The sequence below is a fragment of the Ornithodoros turicata genome, chromosome 5, assembly GCF_037126465.1.
Source record: "Ornithodoros turicata isolate Travis chromosome 5, ASM3712646v1, whole genome shotgun sequence".
NCBI lineage: Eukaryota > Metazoa > Arthropoda > Arachnida > Ixodida > Argasidae > Ornithodoros > Ornithodoros turicata.
The window spans coordinates 73,309,277-73,321,017 of record NC_088205.1 but is presented as its reverse complement, the minus strand read 5'-3'; the positions used below and the strand labels follow the sequence as shown (position 1 = coordinate 73,321,017).

Sequence of the window (11,741 nt, the reverse complement as noted above, 5' to 3'; positions counted from 1 at the left end):
TGGCAATTGGATTGGATGGGATTGAAATGGATAACTCTCGCAATCTGTAAAACTAGTGGATTTTTGGTGCAAATCTGTTGAACGCCACCTAGGGTGTGTAAGGCACGTCGGGAATTGTCGTCCGCTTTTGTCGTTGTACCGCTGCCGGCAGAACCACCTGCTGGGACACATTCTGTCGTCGGTACGATTTCTAAACAAATCTGCATGAATAGTTGGAATATAAAAGGCAAGAATGTTTATATCCATGAAATCCAGCAATGAAATATAAGATTGCACAACACAGTGCCGTTTTTGTTATGATTTCGTTGTGATCGCCGTGTTCACTAGGCCTAACACCGGCGACAAAACGAATTATTTTAGGTTGGATATCGATGAATGAGCATCAGTTGAAACTGACTTCCGAGAATCGTATATGAGGATGTACATCTGCAGCATAAAATCGGAGTAGTCTGTGAAAATTTTTTGTCACGAAATCACCGCTTCACTGTGTTTGCTTTCGTAGCCATTTTGGGTGGCAGTAAGGTATTATGGCGACCCCCTTGGTAAAAAGCAAACGAATCAGAGGAGCGAAACTGTGATTGACAGGTCGACCCTCTTTTTGTGACTCCTCCCAATGGCCAGACTCCGTTTTAATATACGGGTCTGTGGTCAGCATGCCACATACGCCGCTTATATAAGATCAATGGAACCATTCGGCGACGACAGAAATTCGGGGGGGGGGGGGGGTAACGACATCCGGCACCCCCATCATCGATCCGCCCCTGGAAGTGTGTGGGCAAAGGCTTCAACGACATGGTACATAGTTAGGGTTTGTGGTTTTCGGCATTTTCTTTCAAGCTAATTCGTGGGTGTTTATCGGCATTTGATATGGCTGAGTGAAAATCGGATTCTGTCGGCAGCTATATTCCGTCATGAGAATAAACGCCCGGATGCGGGCATCTATTCAATTGCACACGAAGGCCCTGCTGGCTCGACCGTGTTTTAACGTGCCTCAGAAACAGAAACAAGGGCGAGTCGTTATTCCAGGGGTGTAGCCAGAAGAGTACAAAGTCTAACTAGAAGGTTAGGGAGTCAGTGATCGGCTTTTGGAATTCCGAACATCCCCTGGAGATAACAGACGTCACAACCAGGTCATCCTCTATAAATGCTGAAGCAAAACGAAATAAGGGCACCGTCCGAAGACAACAGTATACATGGTAGACGCTAACGCCTCAGCGTATGTAAGGAATAGCGTTGTGGTTCCGACGGGGATTTCCCTTTCCCATTCAAAGGATGGCAGCTGACATGATACTGCATATTCGGATTTTTTCCGAATACTCCGATTTAAAATAAAAATAATTTGGAGTGTTTTTCGGCATTTTTCGGCAAATGCCGAAAACCAGAACCCCTAAACATAGTAAACGTCTAAACGATACGGGCATATGGTCGGTTTCTTTTAGAAAAGCTCGCATTATGACTTGGCGTATCCCTGTGTACGGTTCCAGAATAAAATGAAGCTAAATATAAACTACGACAAAGCCATTTCAAAGAGTATTTAGAAAAAAATTCATCAGTTGCGGACGATGTCTGAATTCGTGTCGTTTGACAAGGTGCGTCGGCGAAATACTACGTACGAGATCCAACGTAAGTCGACACCGAAATTACTGACTCGAAATGAGATCCATTTTCTGATGCCCGCCGGGATTGAGACGGGCGCCAACCCGGGCTCAACCGCGTGCACACACACACACGCGGCGCGTAAATTAGAGCCACGCACAACGACGACGACGACGACGACGATTAGGCTAGGCAAGATTGGCCCCAGCCGCACTGCAGTATACGACTACGACTTGCATGCAAAGAATTTCGCTCCCTTCGAGAATCCAATGACCCCCGGGGCTCAATGCCTGAAAGTGTGCGATATCTCGCCAGTCTCCTGCCCGGAGATTTTACGGGCACGGCCATAACGAGAGATCTCCTTTCTCCTCCAACGAGGTCTCCGGCACGAGAGATAGATCTGAGGAGAGATGACTCCTTATAAGAATGCGCGAAACGAGGATAGAGCGCATGTATGTGTGTGTGTGTGTGATGTGCAGGGAGCGAATTATGGGATGTTGAGAGGAAAGGGGAGGTTTACGAGGAATTCGGGATTAGATGGGGCTATTAAGACGTCTGTCACCGACAGAAGGGAGGCCGTGTGTTAGTGAGAGGGGGATCGGCCAAATGATTGGTTATGAGATTGTAGTGTGATCGGCTTTCATTGTAGAATTGCTCTCGTGGCACGAGAAGCGACGCCACAGGAACTGAAGGTGGAACAACAACAATAACAACAACTTTATTTGGAAATGATGGATATTTGGAAGATCGGCCGCATATATATATAGTCAAGTTGATGCGAGGGAGAGATGCATGGGTTAGTGCGGGCAATGCTCAGTGCGTCTCCCCATTTTGTTTGTATGTTTGTATGTTTTTCGGTGTTTATTGATTTTCACGAAATCGGCGTTTTTCAAAGTTTTTTTTTCCTGGCGTATACATGGTTTACCCGACAGCTATTGGCGAAAAGAAATCACAATGTAATTTCCGCACTACGCTCATTCAACACGGCGTCGTTCGCTATACGGTGGCGTTTTTCGATTACCGAAAAAGTAAACAGACATTTTCTCACAACCGCCGTATTTCTGTATGGTTTACTTATCTGTATCAAGAACTTGCTGGGCATGTGGAGCAATTTATTTCTGTCATCGTTCCTGGAATGTCCCTCTGTATTCGGCGTTTTTCGATTGAAACCGAATGAAGGAAAATTTACCCGGCGTATGTTTTTCGGCGTTTTTCGGTTAGAACCGAAAACCGGGAACTTTAACCGTAACCCATCCCGTTCAAAGACTGACGTCTGGAAGCAGACGTCTCGTCACCCGCGGCCGGGGATGATGTTGCGGAATAAAGGAGGTCGACGTGGGCGGCGCGTCTCGCGATCATGCATGAACTTCACCGCAAAACACAAAAATGAACAAAACTGAACAAAATGAACTGAACAAACGAACAAAAATGAACTTCACCGCATAGCACGCTCCTTGCCAACCATAATCTCGAATTATATCGTTATCTGCCCAGATTCGTTGAGAACGGGAGGCGTACGCCTTTTATGTGACACTTATGCTGTACATAATTGTCACAAAAAAGCCGTACGCCTTCCGTTTTCAACAAATCGGGGCAGATAACGACATCATTCGAGATTATGGTTGGCTAGGAGCGTGCTATGCGGTGAAGTTCATTTTTAAGCGTGCGGGCCTGGATTCGAAAGGGAGGAAATGAGGAAAGAAGGAAGCAGAGAATGGCGTTTTTGTGTCACACCAACACGGCCCGGATAAAGAAAACTTGGTGGCGGCGGCGGAACTGCTCGTCGTAGTTGGCCACGCTCTTGCGGGCAACGTCGCGACTATCGCAGGGGGGGGGGGGGGGATTGTGCGTCCTGCTTGATCGCCTATAAAAAACTGGACGTAGTCCGCCAATCAGGACCGTGCTTCGGTGGCTGTAACTACACTGTTAAAACAGAACTTCACCACATAGCACGCTCCTAGCCAACCATCATACCGAATGATATGATTCTGCGTCATGATTTGTTCAAAACAGGGGGGAGGCGCCTATCTGGGACAAGATAATCTGTCCCAGATAGGCGCCTCCTCCCATTTTCAACAAATCGATGCACAGAATGATATCATTCGGAATGATGGTTGGCTAGGAGCGTGCTATGTGGTGAAGTTCTGTTTTAACAGTGTATGGAGACGTGTCGCCACGAGCCGCATGGGCAGCCACTTGTAGCCGCACAGACAGCCTGTGTTTAAATCCCCTGCGACGATTGACTGAAGCACATAGTCGTGACCATTCCCATAGCTGTGGGAGCAACGACTGCACCATAACCACCACGCCCATAGGTAGGTTGCCTTTACTTGATGGCAATTCACAAGCGTTAGAGGAGTAATCCACTTAACGCCGTGTAAATACAACAGACGGTTATTTGCGTTCCAAGTTTTACTGAAAATGGGGTTAGCGGACACGTAGAAAATCGGCACCGCGAATACCAAGACTCGTCGGGCTCCGACATCACTGCAGGTGTCTCCGCCACAGAGGTAGCCGCGGGAGGGGTCACGTGCTTGCGAGAACCAATGAGAATGGCAGTAGCTTTCCCCCATCTGGAGTCAGAGCTTGACACGGAAGTTTGTTCGAGGGTCTGTTATCTCGCCAACCACGAGACATATGAAAATTATTGTTTTCTCGATAATAATCTGCCGTTAATTGCAATGCGTGCATGATGTAATGACCCACATTTTAGCAAAGGTCTTTTATGATATCATTCTCTGTCCTGATCTATTGAAAATGGGAGGCGCAGTACGCTTCTTTGTAGCAATTTGGACATACAGCAAACCCCCTTATAACAAATTTGCTTTTTTCGAATTGTCGCTTTATCCGAACTTTCACGCTGTTCTGGCCGAAATGCGTACCAACCGGATCTGCCAGCCAACTTAGCTTCATGCGAAAGCGCATGCGGCTAACTCAGTTTCCACCTCTTTCTTTTACAACTCAATTAAACGGCTGCCAAGGTACTCATCACTAAGGTCCAGTTGCTTACTTAAATACTACTTGTATTAAGGCGACTGCTCGTGTGACACTTCCGCTTTTACCGAACTGCGCCTATATCGAATTTTTCTTTTTTTGTGTGTGTGTGTGTCTTCGCATTTCGACAAATCCCTCCTGGCCCTTTCATCTCCCCATCCCTTAGCATGTCCGCTAGCGATTTTACATGGTAGAAGTAGGTCCCATTCCTTATCCAGTCGGTAGGGGAACCAATGAATCCTTTTATCTTCAACATTCATCCATACATCCATTCATCGATCCCCGAAAACGTTGTATTCGAAAATAATCGACTCGTTCCATTATTAGTGATCAGAGATGGGCATTTGCGATTCCTGCTTACTCCTGGTCAGCTCCCTTTTCCTCACTCATGCTCACCTCCTTCACCACATTGAGCATGAGTGAGCTTGAATGGGCATGCTCACGAGCGAGTTTAGCCGAAGTACGTTAGTGATACCGCACACATCTCGATTTCGAAACGTAAACTCTCCTTGTTTAGGACCACGTAGGGCCCGTCGTCTGATGAGCACATCCATACCATGCAGACGTCACTATCACTATCAACGCGGGAGACGGCCCGTAACGCCTACTTGCCGACAGTCCCAATCTCGCCTAACGCCAGTCAGCCCTCCCGCCTCTTTGATCCGATAACTTGGATTAGGTGAAATGGGATGTAACCGGCTGCACTGCAGGATAGCCGGGTTGGGGTCTAAGGCCTCGAATGCGCAAACAGCAAACCTGTATGGACCGCCTTTTCGCCAAGGTCATCGACAGCGACTGGACCTCCGAGTGTCGCTCCTATAAAAGGTGACCGCAAGCTTAGAGCGGTTGTGCATTTGCCGTTCTCTCCATTTGACCACGGTAAGGAAGTCTCCTTTCTCCGCCCGATGCGCTACTTCACCCGTTTCACTGTCCCTTTAAACTTTCGAAATGTTTGATCAATCAGGGATGTACCCGAAATTCGTAGGTGGCTGAGTATTGTATCGCTTGGTTGGAAACCTTCAATTTACCTCTGTGTTCCGCGAAAACTGCGCATGTGTTGTTGCATTCATTGTTCGTCAGTAGAGACCTTTAGAACAAAAGTACCCAAGAGCTTTGGGGCCCCAAAGAGATAAGGAGTCATCACTGGGCATTGCGCAAAACACGGTATGGGTTCTGGGCATATGGCAGACCTCAAAGCGTGCTAGGGGGTACCCAATATGAAACAGCAGGTAGCGCGAGCACAGTGTTGTCAGGAATAAAGGGACACTCTCTTACGTCGCGCACTTGAACGTGAACTTCTTGCATGAAATGTCACCCTTGAAGTCCTTTTTGTTGTCGCCTCAATCTTTTTTTTTCTTTTTTTTTTTTTGCCGCTTTCACGCAGTGACATGTATCTACTGAGTAGCTTCGTGCTGCTCACGGGGGCAGCCCTGGTGCTTCCCTCCACAACCACCGCTACGCTAGTCACCCAGAAGACACCCAACTTCGACGGCGGCACGGGAACGACTAACGTCGAGGCGCAGGCATCACAGACCCAACAGCAAGCCGTCAGGTCGCCAGCGCCCCAACAGACCTCGCACCTTCTCGTCTCCCCCAACCTCCCTGTTTCGCCATTCCCCGTAACACTTCAGCATCCTCATCCTCAACCGTCATATCCGTACTACCAAACCCCCGTTGTTTACTACCCTACATACCAGCACGTGGGATTCTACCCGGCACAACGACCTTCTTTCCCTAGCGTCTCTAGTGCTTATCTCTCGGGCTTCCCCGCTGTCTCCAGTTTCGCTCCAACTTACTCTTACCCCTACGCAACACCCTTAACGTCCCAACCGGCAGTGCGACCAGTAGCCCTTCATTATGCGGAGTCTCTCGAACCAGAGGGCGCACCCGGTCAGACCGAAGCTGCAGAAGCCACGCAAGAGAACGAAAAAGACGCATTTCAAACACCCGAAGCTACGGACGACGCCGTTTTTCTCGGCCGCGGCCACCGCGACCGGCCGTATCCTAACAAGAGATACCCGCAACGTCCGTATCCCAACAAAGGCTATCCTCCTCACCAGAAATACCCGCAGTACCCGCACTATCCTCACAGGGGATAGCCTCACGGCCCGCACGCACACGAGGTACTATACGAACCGCTTAATCCAGTAGCGTATTATCAATGAAGTCGAAACGCACCGATTTTCATGTTTGAACCTCCAGCGTCTATAGCGAGGACAGCAACCATCCAGTGTACCACTGGAGGTGACACAAGACGAGGTGCACGCTCCAGAAACAGGATTTCGTCACAGCCACCGTCGGATGACGAGCATCAACCTGCTGGTGAACATAAACTTCAACGTCATTCTACGAGAAAATTATTCACCATTAACGCCGTCCTCGCACAATAAATGTAGTTTGGAATGTCAAGCCTTTCGTGTTCCTTCCACACTAGAGCGTTTTAGCAGACCGTTGATAACGTGGCTTGCGTCAAACCGTATCAACCGGAACCAATCAGTGGATAAGATTCTGAGTCACGCACCACTGCGATTGGTTCCGATAGGCACGATAACATTATCAACGGTATACTAAAACTCACTACTTACACACTTCGTTTTTTAAACATTTATATTTGAGAAGCCCCTCCCTATGTAACAATATCACTCTAAAAGCAGAACTTCACTGCATAGCACGCTGTGCGCCAACCATCGCCACGAATGATAGTGTTATCGCTCTTGATACGAGGACAGAGGAGGGCGTACGCCTTTTTGTGGCAACGGCGAGCCTATCCTGCCATTACCCCCACCCCCCCTTTGTGGAAATTATCACATATCCAAATTGCCACAGAAAGGCGTACGCCCTCCTCTCTCTCGAATCAGGAGCGATAACCTTATCATTCGTGGCAATGGTTGCCGCACAGCGTGCTATGCGGTGAAGTTCTGTTTTTAGAGTGTACACTGTTAAAAATGAACTTCACCGCATAGCACGCTCCTAGCCAACCATGATCTCGAATGATATCGCTATCTGCCCTGATTCGTTGAAAACGGGAGGCGTACGCTTTTTTGTGACAATTATGAACAGCATAAGTGTCACACAAAAGGCGTACGCCTCCCGTTTTCAACAAATCACTGCAGATAACGATATCATTTGAGATCATGGTTTGCTAGGAGCGTGCTATGCGGTGAGGTTCATTTTTAAGAGTGTACGTTCACACGCAGACGTACAGTGCACGCGCCCCGCTAAAACGGAACAGTTCTAAACGTTGCGTGCCTCAAAACAGTCGCTGTGTTGCAGGCAATGTTATCCTGTGAAGTTTGAATGGTATAGTTAGTGCCCACAAGGTATTTTCAACTGCTGACGACGCCCCACTTCCATACAGCCTCGTTGCTCACTTTATTTTTATTGTTTTATTTTTTCACAGATCCATTACCTTGCAGAACTGGAGTATTCTTTCCGCTATTAAGTTTTGAGCTTCAAGCACACATGGTGGTAAACCATAATGGTAATTGTAATTGCGATAAAATCGGTCGAGGCGACTACTGGTGTGAACCAACCTTCGTTTTAGCGGGCAACACTGGCGGCGCTCATATATTCAGAATTCAGCGTCACTTGTGATTTTTGTTTCTACGCGCCGTAGATGTCGCCTCGTCAAGACCTAATGTTACTCGCATTCGATGTAGTTTCGCAACGTACACTTGCTGGCAAATACTTCAAAAAGAAATAGCCAACTTATAAAAGTTAAGAGAAATCTGACTGAGAGAGACAGTCTCTAACATAACAGCATTTTAGTCAACGGAGATTATGGTTTAGCCGCCAACCCAGACCAGGCCAACCGCACCTCCTCTCCCCCTGCAAAGATACTCGAGTACCTGACCCGTAGCAAATGGCACCGAGTAATGACAGAGAGCTGATCGAAATCGTATCTTTCGGGGTGTATGATTTATCCGTAAGGAGCAAATATATTTTATTGACACTCTCTTCGAGTGACAGGTGGCTGTCACCTCAAGGCCATAACAGTACGTCAGCTAATTCGTATACCCGCATTTGCAACACTCGCAAACCCGCAGCGTGCGAGACGGGTACCACCGCACTACCCGCGGACGCCGCGCGGGTACGAATTTTTTTTTTTTTAGTAGCGAGCCGATCTTTGTCTAGCTGACCGTTCCCTGTTCATTTAATAGACTTTCATACCCCCCGCGAAGCTAAAGTTATGGCTTCCGCTGTGCTGCAGACATTTCGCAGGCCCTCGCACTATTGTCTAACTAGTGAAGACCATATCACTCTTCTAAGATGGAACAGGAAGAGCCTTCAATGGAAAACATATTACAATCCTGCGACGTAGCCGGGCACAGTTCCAGGAGAGCGAAGCTCCGAAAACTTTGTTCTCCAAAGCATAGGTTGTCTCTTCGGAGGAAAGTCTGATGAATGGAGATGGAGTTTCAACCACGGGTCATTCCTCTAATGAGCTACCCTAACGAGTCTCGGCCTGCACACGCATGCATGCCCACTGTATGCATTACGATGGCCCCAGTATAGATGAAGACACGGTGGACAGCTACTTGAAAGGAAGCATCACGGTACATTCAATGAGGACAGATAGTGACGTGCATAAGGAATTACATCGTGCAAGGATGAACGCGTTACAGGGAAGCTAGAAAAGATGAGGAAATATACGAAGAAAATGTGAGAACAGGATTACAAATGTAGTTATATATATACAAAAGAAAAGGATATTGCAAATATGAAGAATAAAGCGGCAAAAAATAAGCCACCATGCTCCGTAGATTTTAAAGAAATTGAGAGAGAGTCTCTCACGAACAATTCAACACAACTCAGAGCCCAACTGCTGCTGTATGTCCCTGTTCGTCGCCAGTTCTGCAAGCTCAAAGTTAGTTCGCTGACTATCCGATCTACATGGGCGCAGTATGAAATGCACGCGCCATTTTAATTTTAATGTTTTCCTTGTGGTGCCCGGGAGAGCAACTAGAAGACTTGAGTATAACCTAAAGATTAATGAACTAATCGCAATTCATAAGTAAATAAGTCACAATACAGTTAATACATGCAGAAGTAACATAAATAACAGAAAACAGGAACAAAACAAATGCAAAAAGGCGAATACATAAGATGAAATGTATGGCGTATTTGATTGAAAACAAATTATAGAGATTCCAATTAAATGAATATGAACGTATATGACATCAATCACGGAAAACGGGGAGCAACATTGGCAAACATGCAATAATATGTGTGTTGAGATAATGTGAATTATTTTCCATACACTATTCTCTGCTGTTATGTTCATTTCGCTAACGTGTCTTTTATGACCGAAAAATACAGCACCCGTATAGCCACCGAGAGCGGTTCGATTGAAAACCACACCAATTCAAGTCCACATCTTCGTTTTCCACCACCTGTTCCTTTACGTTCTTTCGGTTCTCCGCGGTCTCGACGACGACTCAAAGAGACCCAGCGAAAAAAAAAAAAAGAAAAGAAAAGCTTCAGACTTTTAAATATCGCATTCTGGATCTTTAAAGCGAAGCTTGTCTCGTCTTGCTGTCTGCGGGACTTTCCCTTCCCATGCACTCCCTTTCCTTCTCCCTATAACGCTTTGCGAAAAGGAAGGGAGACAAAGATACACCTGAGCAGGGGAGCTTTTTTTTCTCTCTCTCTCTCTCTTTTGCTTGTCTCGCCAAAAGATCGACCCTCGCTGCACTGTTGGGCAGCCAGGTTGGGGTCCGAAGCCTCGAATGTAAACAACAAACATGTATGGAACGCCTCTTGTCAAGGTCAATGACAGCGATTGGCCGCTTCGGTGTCGCTTCTATAAAAGGTGACCCAAAGCTTCGCACGGTGGTTCAGTTGCTGCTGTCTGGATCTGACCACGGTAAGGAAGCCTCCTTTCTTTGTTCCATGCACTACTGGTCTTTCGTTTCTTTGTCCGTTTAGACTTTTCTAGTATGTGATAAGTCATTGGTCTACCCAGACTCTGCAGGTGGCAGAACACAGTATCGCGGGACTGGGAGTACACAGTTTACCTTTATGCTCTGTGAAAAATGCACGTTTATTGTAGCATTCACTGTTTAACAATGGAAAGTTTGCGCAAAGCCCAAGCACACTGTTGCCAGTTATTAGTGCACTCTCGCTGACGTTGTGCACTTGGAAATACGTTGTACTGAACCGAAGCTTCTTGCATGAACCATCACCCTTGACGTTCATTATCTACTTCGCGCTGTTGTCACCATCGGCGACACATTCCCACGCTTCAATTTCCTCAAGCTTGCCTTGCCGTTTCCCGCAGTGACATGTATCTACTGAGTAGCTTCGTGCTGCTCACGGGAGCGGCCCTGCTCCTTCCGCCCACAACCACCGCAACGCTAGTCATCCACAAGACCTTCAACTTCGAGACCGCACCACCCGCCGCAGGTCCCCGCGACCCTTCTGGCACGGACTCGGCCCAGGATAAACGCCCTGAACCGAAGCCACCAGCAGAGCCTGAGCCGCCACAATACCAGGCGCCGCAAACCCAGCAGCAAGGCGCCAAGTCTCCAGCACCCCAACAGACTTCCCACCTCCCTGTCTCTCCTAATCTCCCTGTTTCGCCTTTCCCACCTTCTGGAACACCCCAGCAGCCTCATCCCCAACGGCCATATCCATACTACCAACCTTCAGTCGTTTATTACCCCATATACTGGCATTCGGGACTCTACCCGACACAACGACCCTCTTTCCCTAGCGTATCTGGTGTCTTCGATAGGCTCCAGTTCCCGAACTTCCCCGCGAATTTCCCTTCATTCCCATCGGGCTTCCCCTCTTTCCCCAGTTTTGCTCCAACTTACCATTACCCCTATGCAATACCCTCATCGCCACAACCGGCGGTGCGACCGATACCCGCTCATTATGCAGAGCCCCCTGAACCGGAAGACGATCCTGCTCAGACCGAAGCTGCTGAAGCCACACAAGGGAACGAACAATCTGCACCACAGACACCCGAAACTACGGACCACGCGATTACAGTCCGTCAAGCGTACTACGACCGGCAGTACCCTCACAGAAGATATCCACATCGTCCGTACCCCAACAGAGGAGGGCACTATCCTCACAGGAGATACCCGAACCATCGGTACCCTAACAGAAGGTATCCTTACGGTCCGCGCACGCGAGCTTATTAC

At 47.9% G+C, this 11,741-nt stretch overlaps 1 protein-coding gene across 1 annotated transcript; it reads left to right on the top strand.

Moving 5' to 3' along the window:
- The first annotated feature begins 5,978 nt into the window (after positions 1-5,978).
- LOC135395934 (adhesive plaque matrix protein-like) lies at positions 5,979-6,689 on the top strand. The gene has a single exon (XM_064627019.1). It carries the CDS (start codon positions 5,979-5,981, stop codon positions 6,687-6,689), a length of 711 nt encoding a protein of 236 aa, XP_064483089.1.
- Positions 6,690-11,741: the final 5,052 nt, after the last annotated feature.

Excerpts from the sequence above, each read along its gene's own strand:
- LOC135395934 (XM_064627019.1), top strand. The coding sequence starts at position 5,979 with ATGTATCTACTGAGTAGCTTCGTGCTGCTCACGGGGGCAGCCCTGGTG.